This window comes from Haematobia irritans, chromosome 3 (assembly GCF_050003625.1).
Source record: "Haematobia irritans isolate KBUSLIRL chromosome 3, ASM5000362v1, whole genome shotgun sequence".
NCBI lineage: Eukaryota > Metazoa > Arthropoda > Insecta > Diptera > Muscidae > Haematobia > Haematobia irritans.
The window spans coordinates 159,011,766-159,031,425 of NC_134399.1; the positions used below are offsets into that span (position 1 = coordinate 159,011,766).

General features: G+C 32.8%; 4 protein-coding genes and 1 long non-coding RNA gene across 5 annotated transcripts; 3 read left to right on the forward strand and 2 right to left on the reverse strand.

Moving 5' to 3' along the window:
• Window positions 1-1,784: 1,784 nt before the first annotated feature.
• On the reverse strand, window positions 1,785-3,408 carry LOC142229173 (uncharacterized). The gene is made up of 3 exons (XM_075299709.1): window positions 2,968-3,408; window positions 2,527-2,631; window positions 1,785-2,472 (listed from the first exon to the last, which is right to left on the reverse strand). Exons 1-3 carry the CDS (start codon window positions 3,393-3,395, stop codon window positions 2,112-2,114), a joined length of 894 nt encoding a protein of 297 aa, XP_075155824.1. The 5' UTR covers window positions 3,396-3,408; the 3' UTR covers window positions 1,785-2,111.
• A 430-nt stretch (window positions 3,409-3,838) lies between these two features.
• LOC142228891 (alanyl-tRNA editing protein Aarsd1-A) lies at window positions 3,839-6,273 on the forward strand. Its single transcript, XM_075299422.1, has 4 exons — window positions 3,839-3,999; window positions 4,164-4,676; window positions 4,742-4,998; window positions 5,674-6,273. Exons 1-4 carry the CDS (start codon window positions 3,961-3,963, stop codon window positions 6,164-6,166), a joined length of 1,302 nt encoding a protein of 433 aa, XP_075155537.1. The 5' UTR covers window positions 3,839-3,960; the 3' UTR covers window positions 6,167-6,273.
• LOC142228892 (mitochondrial import inner membrane translocase subunit Tim29) lies at window positions 6,215-6,963 on the reverse strand. Its single transcript, XM_075299423.1, has one exon. It carries the CDS (start codon window positions 6,858-6,860, stop codon window positions 6,285-6,287), a length of 576 nt encoding a protein of 191 aa, XP_075155538.1. The 5' UTR covers window positions 6,861-6,963; the 3' UTR covers window positions 6,215-6,284.
• A 479-nt stretch (window positions 6,964-7,442) lies between these two features.
• LOC142230301 (uncharacterized) lies at window positions 7,443-8,674 on the forward strand. The gene is made up of 3 exons (XR_012720638.1): window positions 7,443-8,056; window positions 8,122-8,470; window positions 8,535-8,674. It is a non-coding gene; the product is annotated as an uncharacterized LOC142230301 (long non-coding RNA).
• A 1,066-nt stretch (window positions 8,675-9,740) lies between these two features.
• Window positions 9,741-14,764, forward strand: TAF1C-like (TATA box-binding protein-associated factor RNA polymerase I subunit C-like). The gene is made up of 4 exons (XM_075299886.1): window positions 9,741-10,349; window positions 10,412-10,609; window positions 10,673-11,866; window positions 13,995-14,764. The coding sequence occupies exons 1-4, from the start codon at window positions 9,851-9,853 to the stop codon at window positions 14,594-14,596; spliced, it is 2,493 nt and encodes an 830-aa protein (XP_075156001.1). The 5' UTR covers window positions 9,741-9,850; the 3' UTR covers window positions 14,597-14,764.
• Window positions 14,765-19,660: the final 4,896 nt, after the last annotated feature.

Sequence of the window (19,660 nt, forward strand, 5' to 3'; positions counted from 1 at the left end):
CTTCCGGTGAGACATATGATGGGTTTTGCGTTCCTAATGACTCAGGTGAACTACTGCCTTGAATTGGTATCATGCACTCAACACTATAATAGAGACAGGATCAGGCTTATCGTCAATAGAATAGTGCGTTTTGTATACGGTCTTCGTAGGTTTGATCATGTCAGTGACTATGTTAGAGAATTCCTTGGATGTAATTTTGAACAATATGTTTCATTGCGTAAACTGATTTTTTTCTATAAGGCTATTCAGAGATCGTCACCCGCAGATTTACTCTCGAAATTTATTTTCTCCCATTCTGTTAGGAACCCACAGATTAACATACCTCAGATTTCCTGTTCTACATTCGAGAGATCGTACATAGTGTCCGTTGCTAGAATTTGGAATTCTCTCCCGTTAACACTGAGGTGCTTCAACTTTACTGTTTACCAATTTAAGCAATTCCTGTTACAGAGGTTTTTGAATGAATGATTTATATAATAAATTAATTAATAAAAATGTCTGTCATTGCCAATGGTAGTTATCCTTATTTTCTGGAATAAGTATTGGTGGATATTATTTGAACCTTTAGCCATATTTTTATTTTTATTTTTATTATTTGCTTTATTTTTGCTTATTTGGTTTGCACTTATATATTCTACACTTTTTCTAAAAATTCATTAATATTGTTATTTAATTAAATGATAAATTTACTTTAGATTTTATATAATTAATTAGTTATAGAGGCAATGCGCTATTATTGGCCTTTCTGGCTTATTGTATTGTCGTAAATAAAAATAAAAAAAAAAAAAAATAAATAAAAAAAAAAATTTCAGCCGAATCGGATGAAATTTGCGCCTCCAAGAACTTTGCTTCCTACTAATATAACGTACAAAATTTTAAACGAATCGGACAAAATTTGCCCCTCCAAGAGGCTGTGGAGTCAGGGGATCGGCTTATATGGGGGCTATATATAAATATGGACCGATATGGATAAATTTTTGCATGGTTGTTAGTGGCCATATACTTACACAACATAGAAAATTTCAACCGAATCGGATGAAATTTGCTCCTTCAAGAGGCTCCGAAAGCCAAATCTGGGGATCGGTTGGGGACTATATATAATTACGGACCGATATGTACCAATTTTGCATGGTTGTTAGAGACCATATACAAATATATCGTACTAAATTGTAACTGAATCGGACGAAATTTGCTCCTCCAAGATGCTCCGTCAAATCTGGAAATTGCTTTATATGGGGGCAATATGTAACTATGGACCTATATGACCAATTTTAATAAGAATATTAGAGACCATATACTAACACCACGTACCAAATTTCAACCGGATCGGATGAAATTTGCTCCTCCAAAGGGATCCGCAAGCAAAATCTGGGGATCGGTTTATATGGGGACTATATATAATTCATCATCATATACTAACACCACGTATCAATTTTCAACCATATCTGAGATCTGGTTGTAATGACAAAATATACCACCATCCTATGGTGGAGGGTATAAAAAGGCTAACGTAGGCTGCAAAACAAATAAAAGAAAAACGCTGCTGAATAAGGAAATCAAAAATAAAGAAATTGGGTTTCTTTACGAATCTCACATCATTTGGAGGGAATAATCCAAGGCCTATTTTCAATAAGTTTTATTTACACAAAATGACACAATCATTTATTCAAATAACTGAAAAAATCTATGACTTTCCCCCTTTCTAGTACCAACCTTAAACCCCTTTCTAGTACCAACCCATAAAACCCTTTTCTAGTACCAACCTTAAAATGGAAACTAATTGATTTCAAAGATCGAAAAATTATATTTTACAAAACGTGTAAAAAATTTCAGCTCGACTTGTAAAATCACAGATAATTTTCATATTTACTGCCGGTTCATGGAACTTTCGTTCGCCTCGAGACGAACAATTTCTTAAAAATTACTCATTGATATATAAACATGAAGATTCTGTGGATTTTCAGTTATTTGGGGTTCGATTATACATTTGTATACCGGCAAAAAGGTTTAACCACTGCATTACTTATGGAAACAGCATTATCGGCTGCAAAATACATCTCCGGCCATTACATTTTACGGCAACGAAGTTTATATACAGATGAGTATTAGGCTTAACAAGGCAAATGTTTTTGGATGCATTCTGTCTTCTTCGATCTCAAGCAAGAGCAGTGAATTAAATATTCCATTAACCTGTTTACGTTATTCGTTTTAGGTTTGATTAATGCGGCATAATCTTCAATTGATATTGTATCCTTAACATCTAATAGTTCAGCCCAACATTGGAGTTTACATGAATATTGGTAGAAATAAGAAAATATATCATTTATCAAGATCAGAACATACATTAAAGGTCTGGTAGAAGCGGTGCCCATAATAAATGGACTCTCTGTCAAAAAATCTAAATGATCGCAACGACGATGTAATTCAGCCATATTTTTTTGAATATCTTCTAAAGATTTAGTTAGTTTGAGGCTGTGAACGATATAATTATTAGATTTGTACTGAATGCTAGCTTTAGATACTTACTTGGAGGCATGAATTTGCTGTAGTTCAGAATTGGTTTGATTTAAATACCTTTTCTCTGCATGAAATGAAACAAACTCAGGATAAGTTTTAACACAAACACCACTTCTAAAAACAAAGAGAAAACGTATGTGAAGGCTAGACGTAAACTTAGCTTTTTGTGGGATTTTCTTATAGAAAATTTCGTATGGGAGCAAAACATAAATAATAACGTCTCCCGGAATTTCGGGTAATGGGAAGCAGAAATTTTTGCTAGAGGTGCATACCGGACGTTAAATAGAGAATTATCAAAATTTTCTGCTACCCATATTTGCTAACGAAAATTCCGTGAGGCGTTATTATTTATATTTTGCTCCCATAAGAAAGGCCCACAAAAATCTTAAATTTGCCTCTAGAATAATATCGTACCATGTAATCTATCTCAAAGAAATTTTAGATTCTCACCCAGTCAACAACAAATATTTCTGTGAATTCACCCAAGCATCGTCTATTATTTTATTTTGTTTCTCCATCTCATTCTCCACCAATGCGTTATGATTTTTAAAAAGTTGTTCTAGTGTTAAAACAATTTCCTGAACTCGTTTTTCGCAGTTATAATCACATCTGGTGTAAATGGGTTTAATATTTTCGAAATTTGGTATAAGGGACATAATATCAATTCCCTCTTCTTTTGGATACAAGCGATAATATTTGGCATTGTTATGTTTAATTTTGTCATGCGATATAACGTTACTAGCTTTCCAGAAATGAAAATAATCATTTGATTTATCCTCAACGATTTCTGTAGATATATTTTGCATATTACGAAAAGTTTCTGATTTGTACCTTTTTAAACAGAAATTTATATGTATGTATATGTGAATCGCTTTCATCTGAGAGTAAAATCAAAAATTACTATGATGTCTAGTACATTGGTTTGAACATTTGAAGGTTTAAGCCCAGTATGTACTACTTTTGGCTATTTTTTTCGAGTTGAAAATCGCTATTTTCGCGATTACTTTTCTTGAAGTAATCAAAATTATAAATGAAAAAAAAAACATATTCCCATATCATCTTGCCGAAATCCCGGTTAAGGCCGGTATGCACCTCCTGCCGAAATTTCCGCTACCCATAAGAAATGCATTGCTATATATTTGCTAACGAAAATTCCATGAGGCGTTATTGCCAATTGTTTTGCTCCCATAGGAAATACTTTGAAAAACTGTGTTATTGGCATACAAACGAAATTTCCGCTAAAGGTGTATACCAGGCTTTTGCAATTTACTTTCGTTAGAGATATAAACCGAGCTTTAGCATCACTGTTATTCACATCTCGTAACTGTCACATGTCGTCCAGCTGATCTGTGTTTACATGCCTGTCGCCGATTTGTAAAATTGCCAGGAAAAATTAACAAATTTCGTAATTAACCAAATAACATAGGACTGAAGAGGAAGAAGATGGTATTTAAATGCCAAGAAGATAGTTTTTTACGGCATGTAAGTATTACGACAAATCAAACTTGAGAATGCGATATATGGGAATTTTTAATATGGAACAGCATGTACTAAAATTTCTTTAAGCTTGTTTATTGTTTTTTGGCAACTTCAAAAATTGTATCCCTTCTATTTCAAATCATCTTTGGACTACTTTCAAATTTCAGTTCACAACCACTGTGGTATCATGTGAAGCCGCTAAACTAAATGTCTCTCCTCCTGGCAGTTCTGAATCTGAAGAAGTAAGAGGCTACAATGTCGTTTGCGAGGATACAATACTGTTTCCCGAAGGTGGAGGTCAACCTTGCGACTTCGGCACAATAAATGGGGAGCCTGTTCGTAGTGTCGTTCGCAAAGGAAATGAAGCCGTTCATTTTGTAGAAACAAATAAAAGTTTTGATGTTGGCGCTGAAGTAAAACAAAGTGTTGACTGGGAACGTCGTCTGGACCACATGCAACAGCATTCTGGACAACACTTAATTACAGACTTGTTTGATAAAGAATTCAGTTATGATACAACGTCCTGGTGGTTGGGCAGTGAGACTTCTTTTGTCGAACTCAATACAAAGCATGTCATCAGCCGCGATTCATTAGATTTGATTGAGACTTTAGCAAATAATATCATAAGAGAGGGCAAAGCCGTAAATGTAGCATTGATCGATACGAAGACATTGTCGCAGGTAATTTATGACGAAATTGTATTTTTCGGAAGAAATTCTCAAAATCTTATTTGTAACATTCGTAGATGGACGGTGTAAGGGCACCAAGAGGTTTACCCAAAGATGTAGAAGGTCCAGTTCGTGTTATACGCATTGAAGGACATCGAGATAATATGTGCTGTGGAACACACGTATCGAATTTATCGCAATTGCAAAGTGTTAAACTTTTGTATGCGGAAAAGGTTAAAAATAGTGTCAACGTTCACTTTGTTGTTGGCGAAAGAGTAACTAAACTATTAGGGAAATGCTTCGAAAGAGAACAACAGGTTACTCTGGCTTTAAAGTAAGTCCACTGATAAATTTTATGTTAACAAAAAAAAAATAGTAGTTTAGTCAGTTAGTACACTTATAAAAAAAAAAAGACTGATGTGAATAGCCCAGCAGGCAAAAGACTGTTTTTTAGCAGGGTATTTGCTAAGGAAGCAAACAACCTCATATTTTGGAACAACACTGTAGAATAGTGCTAATTAGAATTCTAAACAACTTCAAACTTATATGTTAATATATGATCCCAATCATTTTAGTTGAGAGTTTTGTACTCTAAAATCAGCTTAGAGTACAAATGGAAAAATGGCTAGCAGTAATAATTGTCCCAGACCACTAAATCCAAAGAAATCGCCACTAAGCTTACTCTGTCACTTGTTATTGAATCAGAAATGTATAGAAACGTTGATACTCGAATCTTAGGTATTTATTTAATAATCCATAATGGGCATATAGACATGCTCATTTCTGTATTAGAAAAGTCGAGATGTTTGTTTTGTACAGGTTTATATTGTTAGTTAATTTTGACAGCATAATGGCCCAAGGCGGTAATCTAACAAATTTAGTATTTATAAAATATTTTGTTGCTGATCAAAAGCTTTGCTCGTTGAATGTTTAAGGCAATTAAATGCCTTATGGTTGTGAATTTAGAAAGACTTCTTCAGTTTATACTAATAATCCTTTTCCTTTGCAGAGGTGGACCATCACAGCACGTGGATTTAATTCAAAAACTTCAAAACAATTTGAAAGCTGGAAAAAAATCTTTTCAAAAGATGCTAAAAGATTTTGCTATCGCAGAAGCAGAAAAGGTTGAGAGGCTACCCAAGCCATTGCCAAAATATTATAGTTTGCATAGGAATGATGGAATTGAGCCAGATTTCATTAACACATTCTTAAGAAATGCTCCCGACAACATTGCTCTATATTTTTTGACTGTTTCTGAACCTGCCGTAGGACGTCAACCGAGTAAGGGGCATATGGTGTTAAGAGGCGATCCTGAATTAGTACAACATTTTGGACCAATATTCATGGAAATGTTAGATGGTAAAGGTAATGGTCAAGAGGGTACTTACCAAGGCAAAATTAATGATTGCGATAAAATACCTAAATGTGAGGAAATGCTAGAAAAACATTTTGCAGTCAGTACTAAAGATGCTGTTGCTCCACCACCAGCCCAGGGATCATAATTAACGTTAAAAATGGTTATATTGAAATTTTGAATCGAAAGGCTTGACTAGATTGTTGACATCATTGTACTATATATTTTCCATAATAAATAACAATGTGAATTTTAGTTTATAAAGCTTACAAATAATTTACATCGTAATTGTGCAGTTCATATTTTAAACGCCAAAAATGATTCCAGAATCCAATATCTATTACGTGTTGAGGTATTGCCCAAAATGAAACTTTTGTATATTCGCATATAGCTGGATAAGTACAATCGTCACTGTCGTATAAGTCTTCCCACATCAATGTTAATATACCAAGTGATAAGAAACGCAAACGTTTTTGGTTAATATCCTCTTGCAATCGCCTTAGATAAGCGTCCGAATTAGGATTTTGCATGGAAGGACTAACTAGAATCATCTGGTTTGTTGCCAAACGAAATTGACGAATAAAATCTTCTTCGTTGGGATTACGTTTTCCACACAAATAAATGGTTGTGCCAGCCACACCATAAAATAATGCTTTCTTTGGCTTTTCGATGCTTTCCTTAACAACACCAAGAGCTACATCTTTATAATCGGTTAAGAGACTCTTCCAGTAGTTCGTAAGCTTTTCCACAAAGGTTCCTTTAAACCGTTCCGGTAATGTGAATGTATTGTCGATTTTAGTGCGCAAACTTGCCACACGATTAGATAGAGAGAATAGACGCATGTTGTGAGATGTTTGCTATATAGTTTAACTCATGTATTTATAAAATATTATTTAACGTAATAGCAATGGTCACAGCAGCACTATCAATAAGGAACAGCTGATAGTGTCAAGGTGAAATGTCATTATGTACAGTGTTGCCACGATCATTTTTTCTTTGTAGAACCATTTAGCCACACTGTCATATGGGATGTTCATAGTGGAAAATTGTAGAATAATGGGGCTGCATTCTTTTATGCGCCTGACAGACTATTGCAAGTTTATCCGAACGACAGTGGTCGTGTCGAACATATCCCATATATTGACCACATTATAAGTTAAGTCCGAAGGGATAATCGATACTGCTGCATGTTTATGAGATCGATAACACATGTATTAATTAGTCATCAAAGAATTGTCGTATCGATTGGACACACTGTAAGATTCTTTACAAACACCGACATTCCGTCCGGAAAAACTTATAGTCTGTAAGACGCATTAGTACTGGACGAAATATCCCAATAAACACAGGATGAGCGTTTTTCAAATGCAACAGTTCTTCAGTTTGAAGGCCGGTATGCACCTCTAGCGAAATTTTCGGTAGCAAAAATTTATTTAAGTCTACAACAAAAAAAAACAGGGCTGTGTACACAAATTTTAAACCAGCTAATCGCTTTTAAAAATTGTTAATATATGTTCCAAATATTCCTCAAATAAATTGTTTATTATTTACAGACCTTTTAAAACTTTTACGCACACAATGATTGTAATAAATTAAATGTTTGCTGCCAAAATATGCTTTTGACTACCCTGTTATTTTCATTAGAGGTGCGTACCAGCTTACGAAATTGAACGCTACCGAAAATTTCGTTAGCATAAATAGCAATGCATTTCTTATGGGAATGAAATTTTTCGCTAGAGGTGCATACCGGCCTTGAGGGTAAATATCATTTTCAACATAAATTCAACTTGACTTGAAAAAGCTCATCTTCAATTCATCTTCAAATTGTTTGCGAATTACAACCAATTTGGCAAAATGTTGACGAAAACTTTGAAAATGTGTTGAAGATAATTGGAGAAAACTTTGACAAAACACTACCCTGAAATGCAACGAAAAAACCACATGGTTTTCAATACTACTTTGGACAACAAAGTTCGTGGAAGAAATACAAAAATGTGGAAATTTTTTAATAATCAATTGAAATTGCTTATAATAATTGGTAAGTAAAACTAAAACACGAAATGAAAACTTGAAGGAAGTCACTAAACTCAAATCTCTTTGCAGACAACTAAAATATTTGGATGCTGATTCTTGGACACATTAAGAGGCTGGCCGATGAAAAATGGTAGTGGCTTATCGAGAAGAGAAAGTTTCCATAAATCAAAGTGCAACCAAAAAAACTTGGTATTTATGCTTTTCCATATCAACAACTACTGGATGATAATTCGCATCACATCGATAGTTTAATTTATATCGCATCATCGGTTTAAATTTTAATTTGTGAATTGAAATTGCTGGAAATTTATTCCAATTATCTGGTCATCAAGTTCCTGAAAATTGCCAGTATTTTAATAACACCAACGTTCTTGAGGAAATCACGAAGTACGTGGTCAGTTGGAAGAAATACAAATTGGTAAGTCAAAATAAAAAGTGAAATGAAAACATAATGGAAATCACAGAACTCGATTGTTTTGCAGAAAACTAAAATCATTGAATGGTATATTCTTGGAAGATGTTGGCCGATGAAAAACCGATGAAGGAAACAACAAAGAAAAGTTTTCAGAAAACTTACAAAGTGCAACCAATTAAAACAAAGTGCAACAATTCCTATATCAAGAACTTCTGGATGAAATTACATTTTGATTGGTATAATATTATTATTTTCATATATTATTAATGTTATTTTTAAGATTATTATATTTGTTAACGAAAAAATAATAAAATTTACAAAATCCCTAGAAATTTAGTATTGACTTTCAGTTAGAACTAGGATTGACTTTCATACAAATTGTGGTTTGAAAGTATTCGCAACAATGCTAGTTTTTTATTTTTCTCACATTGAAAACTGTTTGAGAAATTATTGAGTAGCGATGCACTTCAATTTGAGGATTACAATTGAGAAATTATTGCTATTGTGTTGAATTTTACTGTTGAGGGTAATGTCTGTTTTTTGTTGAGAACGCGATTTTCTCAACAATTTCTCAACTTGAATATTACCCTAATCCTTTGAAAAAATGTTTGAAAAATTATTGAATTTTAGTATTTTTCAAACGTTTGTGTTTATTGGGATTTGTATGAGCTATACAGAAGTATTGCCAAGATGAATTTGTGTAAATTGACTTTTCTTCCCTTCGCAATAGTCATTTCCCAGCCGTACATCCTTTGGATTAGGGTCACTAATGGATTTCGCCAACAAATTGAAAACAATCAGAAGCGATATCTAAATTTATAAGTAGATTTCATATGCTTTATGCACCGTCCAGACTAGAAGTTATTCCGGACGGAATGTCTGTGTTTGCAAAGAATCTTACAATGTGGCCAATAGATTTGAATTGTCGGCGATGACAAAATAATCGACAAATATATTATCGATCCCATAAGCAAGCAGCAATATCGATTATGTCTTGGAACATAACTTCTAATGTAGCCAATATTTGGGATATGTGGGACACGACCACTGTCGTCCGGATAAACTTATAATTATAAAGAAGAGATTTTAAATCCAATTTTAGTAAATTAACTAATAAAATATACTATACTAGTCTATCACAATTGATAATCCAAACATTCATGTTTGGATATATTTCAGCTGATTGTAAAACACCACCTCCATCATAGCTAGACCACCGTACAGGGTTGTTATTTCCTTCTGAAAAAAAACGGGAATAGACCTAATACCCCGTTTTCAAAACACAGTTTTGACAGACGTGCAATGTTTTGAATAATTTCATTGGAAATTGGTCTAGGCTTCAAAATTATCTTTTAGTTGTTAATACTTCATTGATTTGTAACTATGCCAAAAGAATCCAGATTTTTCAACATTTCGTGTAATGGATCATATAAAAAACGTTTTCGGAAGCAGAAATGTATTACTGACCAGCAACAAGTTGACACCGAAAAAGGTGGTAATGGTAGTGAGGATGAGGATGGAAGCCAGCAAAATTCAAATTTAAAAATACATTCGCAGAATAGCGAAAATCGACGCAAATCCATTGGAATGCGTTGCAGGCGTTACAATGAAAATAATGAAATTGATAGGCTACTGCGGTGTCATTCTTCATATGTGCGACGTCAGGTAACACACTCTGTTTTGCCCTCTTTTAATATGGGTTTGTGGCCACAAGATGAATTGGTTACTTATCCCTCTTGCGCGTTTACACTTCCCCGCCCTATATATATTGCCAATGGTAAACAGGAATTAATAGATTTATGTCATGTGCGTCCTATGTCTAGAGATTTGTTTCGAAAACGCATTTTAAAATCAAGGAGTTCATATCATGGTGCCAAGAAAGGTAATATACAAACATAAATTTGCTTAGAGTTATATTTACTAATTTATGAATGACACTTTTAGGCAAAAAATCAATAAAAGACTACGAAAAAAATGGAATATACCATAGCTCTGTTTTCGACACCGCTGAACGATTACTCACCCAACCAGATCCATACTTTCATGGCAGTTATGATTATTACTATACAGGAGGAAATTTATGTATACTTCCTCAAAGCGGGAAGATAGTACATGCAACTGGGTCCGATTTACAAACGTTGGGTAAACCAAAAATCGAAAAAAACAAGCTGGTAGATATTTAATTCTTGTATGCCTTCTTTGCAGAAATTAATGAATTCCCAATGCCAGAGGATTTTACTGTTACCACTTCTTTGAGCAAAGTGGCTTCCAAGAGATTAAGCGAAAAGTGTGAAATATTCGAAATAAAGCCTATGATTCCTTATAATGGTTCTCAAAAGGACAGTTTTATTGTCCGCCAAAGAAATCTGATCCACCTCAATTATCTGAATAAAGATAACGATATAAAAGTCTTGGCACAATTTCGTACAAAATCTACACCTTTCATTAGTTTTTCACAATCAGAACGTGATAGCAATAAACTGCTCTTGACAACAATGAAACAGCATATACGACTTTACGATATAAATGTTGATGTGCCTAGACTGGTTCAATTGTTCGAAATCGATCCACTTAATAAGAAATTTTCCTGGAATATGATAAGACCTTGGCGTGAAAATACATTTTTATATTGCAACAATTATGAATTTTGTGTAATCGACGTAAGAACTTCACCCGATCAATGGATGTCGTCAGCAACATCAGTTATCACGAATGATTTCCTATGTGATCATATAACTGCCATTCAACCCAGTGCATTTAATAATTTATTTTATGTAGCAACTAACCATACGTTGAGTTGTATGGACATACGTCACATTAAAACCTCTTCATCATATAATGAGCCCGAAGCCGTAATAAGTCGTTGGTCACATCAATTGCAATATAGTCCATTATTGTTAGATACATATCGATTGCGAAATGCAGAGTATATTGCTCTATCATCACCATTATCAGGAGATTTAAACATTTGCCAGTTGCATCGTCAAAAAAACGATGAAAAACAAATCATACAAAAATCGCAGCGGGAACCCAAACATATTTTCAAATCGCCATGTTTGCCATATCAACCACCAACTTTGCTTGAAGCATATGATCGGGCCCGCTTAGAGGGTCATTGTTTACAGCCGGAGACAAATGTAAAGAATCGCATATTAGCTTGTTCTACGGGATTGACATTTAGTGAAGCAGCATTGCATGATAGTCAACTTCCTGCTCTTGGGTTAATTCTTACTTCAAATTCTATGGGTGATATTTTTCTACAGGCGTTGACTAAACGTGAGGCTAATGAAAGCGACACCAGATGTAGTACCCAGAGTACTGAAACAATAAAAGATTTTGCAAAGAAACTTTCCGATCAGGAGGAGCCATTAAACTATACACATATTGAAAATATGAAAGGTATGTATTGAATATATTTTAATTGAATTTATTAAATTAAAGATTAAGTAAATTAGCAAACATTGTTTTAGTTCCGCTGAAACAAACGGATTAGGTAACACAGGGGCTATCATAACACATTGCTCAAGAATCTGAATTTTTCTCAAATTAAATCACAAAATCAACTTGTTTGCTGATCGCATTTGGGAGCTATTATGGAATTTATAAAAAATATTTTTGGTTCTTGAACATCCTTTGGGTAACATTTTGAAACTTAAAAATATTACGAATTGTTATTCGCTAGACCATTAATTACAAAAACATAACTACAGATACCGACTGCTGTTTTAAGCCGAATGTTTCCTTTGGGTGCTCTATGTAATTTGCCCTCTGTTTGCCAGTGTGCCTATGGGGATGATCACGCATCCTCCTTTAGGGATTAGAAACCATTGGATGACATCATAACAATACAGACAATTTGTCATTTCTAGATTAGAGCTACAGTTTCAATGAAAATATCTTTCAATTCTAGTCTCTGAAGCGATTAGAAGTAAAGGACACTAAAAATAATTGAAATTTTCGATATCAAAGAAAACTAGATTTAAAATTTACTTGAAATCAATTAAAAATGGTGTCATATTAGAGATACCAATAGGGACTAAAAAAGTCGAAGTGGACTTTTTTGTATTCTGTAAATCCGCCTAATCGACTACGGGGAATATTCTAAAACGACTGAAATTGTACAATCGACCTTTTATGTTGGCCAATATTGGCACTTGATAAAGGACATTTACACTCATAACTTTTCATTAATGATGACCATAAAACAGATACTTTAGACAATTCTAGAATTTCTATCTAACAAAAATATCTGTCTGGGTCTCCTAATAAAACATATATTTTCAATGTGAAAAAAAGAAATAATAACTAGAAATTAGTCTATACGTAGTAAAGAGTTTTTACACTGACAAAATTTCCATTTAAAGACTCATAAAAAAATAAAACAAAAAAATTTGCAATTAAAAAGTTAAGTTAACTGATACAATTAACTTTTTAAGAACGTAATCAAAATTAATTGTTACAATTAACGTTTTAATCAAATTAAAAATAAAGTCAGTTAAGAAAACGTGTGAATTGAAATTTTATCTGAATTGAAATTTTATTTAATTTAAAAACGAAATTCCATAATTTTGTTCGGGTATTGAAGGTAAAATAATAATGTATAATAGGCTGACTAAATAAATAAATAATAACACAATAAGTAATTAATTACTTTATTTAAAAATTATTTGAGTTGTGCCAAAAATTAAGTAAATCTTTAATTAATCCAATTAAAAAATTAAGAAATCAATTAACTTTTTAAATCAAGAATATATTTAATTAATTCTGTGATTTATTGGTGATTGCTTCAATTAATTTCATGATTGAAAATTGTCCGTGATATGGCATACACATAGCATGTGTATGTTGAAAATTTATGTTTTGATATTTTACAAGGGGAATGACGAAATTCTTACAGCCACATCTATAGTTCATGGCCAATTATAACAAAATTTCATCGAGAAACAGTTGCACCTACTAGGTTAGGTTAGGTGGCAGCCCGATGTATCAGGCTCACTTAGACTATTCAGTCCATTGTGAATACCACAGTGGTGAACTTCTCCCTTATCACTGAGTGCTGCCCGATCTCATGTTAAGCTCCGAACGGCGTGAAACCACGTAAAAAAGCTTCGAAACATTCAGAAATATCACCAGCATTACTGAGGTGGAACAATCCATCGCTGAAAAACTTTTTGATGTTCGGTCGAAGCAGGAATCGAACCCACGACCCTGTGTATGCAAGGCGGGTATGTTAACCATTGCACCACTGTGGCTCCCGTTCCGCCTACTAAAACATACATATATTCAAAGCAGATTTTAAGAATTCTTAATGTTTACCCTAAAGTTTAGGGCCTAAGAATTTCAAAATAGATCGCTCTACTACTACTATATTTTTTCAGACAATTTAGAGATTTAATGGTGGTGAATGCGAAATATTGAATACATATCTTTTACTTTGTTTTATTAAATATGAATATATATTGAATTATAGAATTTGACAAAATATGTAACTAACATTTTCATATTTTTATCTTTATCTTTCCAACAGCTATGCGTAAAATTTTCCTTTGTTCATTTCTGAATAGAGAAATTAAAGAAGATGTGGATGCAATGGACGACAGTTATAGTGAAAATGATATTGCTAATCCCATACAGCCCATTAAAAAGAAACGAAAACGGCTTCATCTTGGGCGATGGCAAAAATCATTATCCACTTTACACTCTTATAAAGACGCATTAGTTCCTGATCTTCTATCCATATGGGACATTGAAATGGACAATGAAAATGATGCACTACGACTTGGTAATTTAGACGGTAGTAGTCGTGTTAAACCAGATCCTGAGAAGAAAGTACAAAATTGGCTTGATATTAACGTATGCCCTCCTATGGTTAATATACCAAATACAAACGTATCGGAAATTGATACTAGCATATTTCTGAATCAAAGTCAAGACATAATCGATTTTGAAAATGTAGTTCAATCCACACAACTAATAAATGCATCTACGTTCGATACAACTTTGCATAATAATACTACTGTTAATTTGGATATATCTAAAAATAGTGATGTGCCTTTGAATACTACAAGCAATTCCCTGGATCAAAGTAAAAAGAAGAAAAAGGCGAAAAAGTTTGTAAAAGGTTTTTAAAATAAGATAAGATTTTTAGACGCTTAACCTCATCTGTCTTACTGGTGATATTACCAAACATTTTTCTAAATTACATTTATAAGTTTGTTCAAATATATTTTCCTATTTCCTATATATTTGTATAATAAATACTGTATTGGACGTTAAGATAGCAGCCCATTACATAAATTTCTTTGGTATATTTCTCAATGCGATTATAATTCTGAACGTTGCGTAATGAAAACGGGTGTCACATCAAAGAGAGTGCTGAAAAGAGGTCCTCATCTCTTCTCCATTTGACTGATATTTGTCTTTAGTTATTTTTTAAGTTATAGGTTAGGTTGTAGAGGATGACATGAATTCTTGAATCGAATTGATGTCCACTTAGACCACTATATGCCTATTGGGTTTCCTCGTGGTCATTTTGTCATCTTCTCTTGGTCAGGTGAAGATAATGCTGAACACTGGCGCAGGAAGTGGTGCGAGTCTTCCGTAACTTCCAGGTCAAGACACCATCTGTAAATGTAATCATCTTTACTACGTTTCTCTAATGTGTTATGATCACTTATAATGCCAGTTAAAAGCCTAAACTCTGGTCTGTTCATAGCCATTGGATTTTTGCAATCCTTACGATTTTTTTCTTTTCGTTCCAACTTGGTTTGTTCGCAACCTTCCGAGGAGACCCAATGTCCTCGCCATAAGTAGTTCCTCATATTTGACATGAATCCTGTAAAGACATGAAGACAACGTAGAAAAATGTCCGCAAGCACATTATTCGTTCCACGAGCGTCCTCCTTAGCCAGAACATATGCTTCTTCATTTCTCATTATTCCACAGTGCCCAGGTATTCACAGAGTTATACTGTGCTGTTAAGTGAGAGACCTTCACAGAAAAAAATATCACCAAAATATTTCCAATTAAAAAGTTAATTGAAGTTGAAAATTTTTTCAATTAATAAATTAATTGATACAATTAACTTTTTAATCATGATAGAAACATTAAGTTAATTAAGTCAATGATTGAAAATTTTTAAATTTTTAATTAAAAAAGTAATTGATACAATTAACTTTTTAATCAAATTCGGAAGACTAATTCCCTTTCACTACCGAAATAAACCTAATGTTAAAAACTTTAATTTTTCTTCTGTTTTTACTTGAACTAACAGCATGTAGAACATTTCCATTTTGAAAACCTACTTCAAATACTTCAAGAGCTATATGAGCTTGTTTTGAAAATTTGATTCTTGAATTGTGACCAAGTGGCCTTACGAAAATAATCGCTATTTGGCCTATAATGTCCTTCAAAGTGTGAGCAAAAATACAAAAAAGAACCCGAAAAAGTGTCAGCTATAGTTTTGGTATGAATGTCCATTTACTAGAAACATACAGTAGAAAAATTGTCTCAAATTTTTGTATTTTTCGTTTATTTCTAAAGAAGTTTACAAAAATGTATTTTGGACCTCACCAATATGGAAAATAATTATAGGGTATTTAGATTACTTTAAAATAACATCGAGAAATAAATCAAAACTAAGTGGAAAAATAGAATTTGGTGTCTTTTTCGAATGTCCTTCAAAGCGGACATCGGTAGTGAAAGGGTTAAAAAAAAGTGCTGATTTTTTTAAAATTTTTAATTAAAAATGTATTTCAAACAACCATTTGTTAATCCAAATAAAAACTCTAAGCCAATTCAGAAAGTAATTAAAAATAGTTACCTTTTTTAATTGATAAATTAATTGAGTTTTGCAATCAACATCAATTCAATTTTTAATTGAATCAATTAAAAAATTAATTGAAATTTGCTGAAAAAATCAATTAATTTTTTAATCAAGAATTTTTTCTATGCCCAATTAAAACTGTGATTGATACTATCATTTTCGTGATTGAAGACATTTCAATTAAAAAATTGATTGGATCAATTAATTTGGTGATTGAATCAGAAAAAAATTTTTTTGTGTGTTATGTTTACATTGTACAAGGCCTGTATAGCTGCTTGATTAAAAAGCCGATATCTCCTCTGAGTAAAGGTTGAGTAACTTGTCATGCGTTAATCCGTGCGTTGATGGAAGGGTTGATATTTTTCAGTTTGAAGCACTCCCAATAAACACAGGATGAGCGTTTTTCAAATGTAACAACTTTTCAGTTTGAGGGTAAATATAATTTTCAACATAAATTCAACTTGACTTGAAATAGCTCATCTTCAATACATCTTCAAATTGTTTGCGAATTACTTTCAATTTGCCAAAATGTTGACGAAATCTTTGAAAAGTTGTTGAAGATAATATGAGAAAACTTTGACAAAACACTACCCTAAAATGCAACGAAAAAACCATGTGGTTTTCAATACTTATTTGTGCAACGAAGTTCGTGGTCAATTGCAAGAAATAAAAAAATGGAAAATTTTAGACAAATAACCAAATAGTTTATAAAAATAGGTAAGTGAAAATAAAAAATCAAATAAAACTTTAAGGAAGTCACTATATAAATATATATCTCTTTGCAGAAAACTAAAATTATGGATTCTACGTTCTTGAAAACATTAAAAAGCTGACCGATGAAAAAATGGTGGACAATTAACTGGAACTGCTTCAAATAGTTTACAATAATTGGTACGTCAATATGAAAAATTAAATCAACACTTTAGAGAAGTCACTAAATTTAAATCTCTTTGCAGAAAACCAAAATCTTTGGATGCTACATTCTTGCAAACATTAAGAAGCTGACCAATGAAAAATGAGTGGCTTATCGACAAGAAAAAGTTTCCAGAAACATTACAAGTGCAACCAATTAAAATTGTTAAAAACAACAAATTGTTGAAATCAACAACTTCTGGATGAAAAAGGGTATCACATCGTCAGTTTAATTCATACGCTATTATCAGTTTAAAATGGATATTTTGTGAATTCCTTCTGCTGGAAATCAATTCTAACACGCGGTCCAGTACGTTCCTAAATTCAAATTGCCCGCATGTTAATAAATTTTAATGCTGTTTTATGACACCAAAAGGAAGGAAAACGAATTATCAATGCAAAAGTGCTTACTAATAATTTTTAAGATATTTAAAGTTTAAGATATTTAAGATATTTAAAGTTTTGTTGTTTGTTTTTTTTTTGTTCTTATTTGTTGCTTAATAAGATTATTATTTATCAATTGGTATTGTAGTGTATTATTATATATTTTATTTTTATGAAAATGAATAAATTATACAAAATTCATAGAATTTTGGCTTTGACTTTCAATTTGAAGTGGGGATATCATTCATACAAATTTAGGTTGAAAAGTATTTGCAACGATGTTAATTTTGAATTTGACTCGCATCGAAAATTGTTTGACAAATTATTGAGTAGCGATGCATTTCAATTTGAGGATAACACTTGAGATATTATTGCTAATGTGTTGAATTTCACTGTTGAGGGTAATGTCTGTTTTTTGTTGAGAACGCGATTTTCTCAACAATTTCTCAACTTGAATATTACCCTAATCCTTTGAAGAAATGTTTGAAAAATTGTTGAAATTTTGCATTTTTCAAACTTTTGTGTTTATTGGGCTCTAACAAAAGTGTTGCTTTCAAAGAAAATTCAACTCTGCAATCAACGGACAGCAGTAACGCATGGTATGTAACTCAACCTTTACGGTCTTATCAAAACCAACTCAGCAGCTTTTGTGAATGTATATATTACTGTCTGAAAGATACTGTAGTCGCTATCTAAAGGCCGGTACTATGTTCATTCTTGCGAAAAATTTTTATGGAAACCATTATTTCGCACATAGAAAGCGGCGTTTTTTTAGGTAGCTTGGAGCGCTATTTTACAGGGAGCGATATTGGATTAAGTTGGTGGTTGTTGCTTGTTTTTACAAAATAACATTTTATTTTTCCTTGGGCAATTGATCTGCTATTCCTTTGATCCTTTGTATAGTTTCGGAACAAAAATATGGTCCGTGTTTGATTTATAAACCCGCACAAATAGTTTTTATAAATAAATTATTTCTTAATTCACATTGCAAATGGCGCCGTGCTATAAACGTCAGTTTTTCAACACGAAAAAACAAAGCCTTTAAGGCCGGTACTCTGTTCGGTTTTCGCGTTGAAACTCCATACAAAATCAAAAAATGCGAAAAATTTGCGAAATTTTTTCCATTTGTGATACTTTGTTTTTTCGTGTTGAAAAACTGACGTTTATAGCACGGCGCCATTTGCAATGTGAATTAAGAAATAATTTATTTATTAAAAACTATTTGTGCGGGTTTATAAATCAAACGCGGACCATATTTTTGTTCCGAAACTATACAAAGGATCAAAGGAATAGCAGATCAATTGCCCAAGGAAAAATAAAATGTTATTTTGTAAAAACAAGCAACAACCACCAACTTAATCCAATATCGCTCCCTCTAAAATAGCGCTCCAAGCTACCTAAAAAAACGCCGCTTTCTATGTGCGAAATAATGGTTTCCATAAAATTTTTTCGCAAGAATGAACATAGTACCGGCCTTAAAGCTGTGATACTTTTGTGCCACCTCTCTGTTGCACCACTAAATGCGATACTTTTTACCATTTTGCGCCACGTTTTTGTCATACTGTGCCATCTTTTAATTAAATTGCCATAATATTAGTGCTTACTTTTACCGCCTAAAAGTATGAATGAACAATTTTCTATAGTAGTGAAACCGGGTTAATCTTCTGAATATTAAATTTCAAAGATTGTCACCTAAAATGGAGACAAAATTAATGTTAGACTAGTTAAGATCTAAATTAGAAAAGTTATTTCACTATGCTATTTAATACCCTAATTAAATGTGTTTAACTGTTTACTTTTTTTTTATGAAAAAGATTGCAACTTTTTTAACCTTTTCTGGCTTGTGCCACCTTTTCTGGCTTGTGGCACTTTTTGTGCAACTTTCTAGAAATTCTCATCGGAGCCTTGGTAAACTTCAAATAAACTATTGTATTTGCTGCTGTACACAGGTAATTCATTTTCCAGGCGAATCATATCCTAGTTTTCCTGGTTTCTGCTTTGAAAGTGTAACAGGTTGGCTGATAAGTCCCCGGTCTAACAAAGAAAAACAAATTTTTTTGTCAAAATTCGTT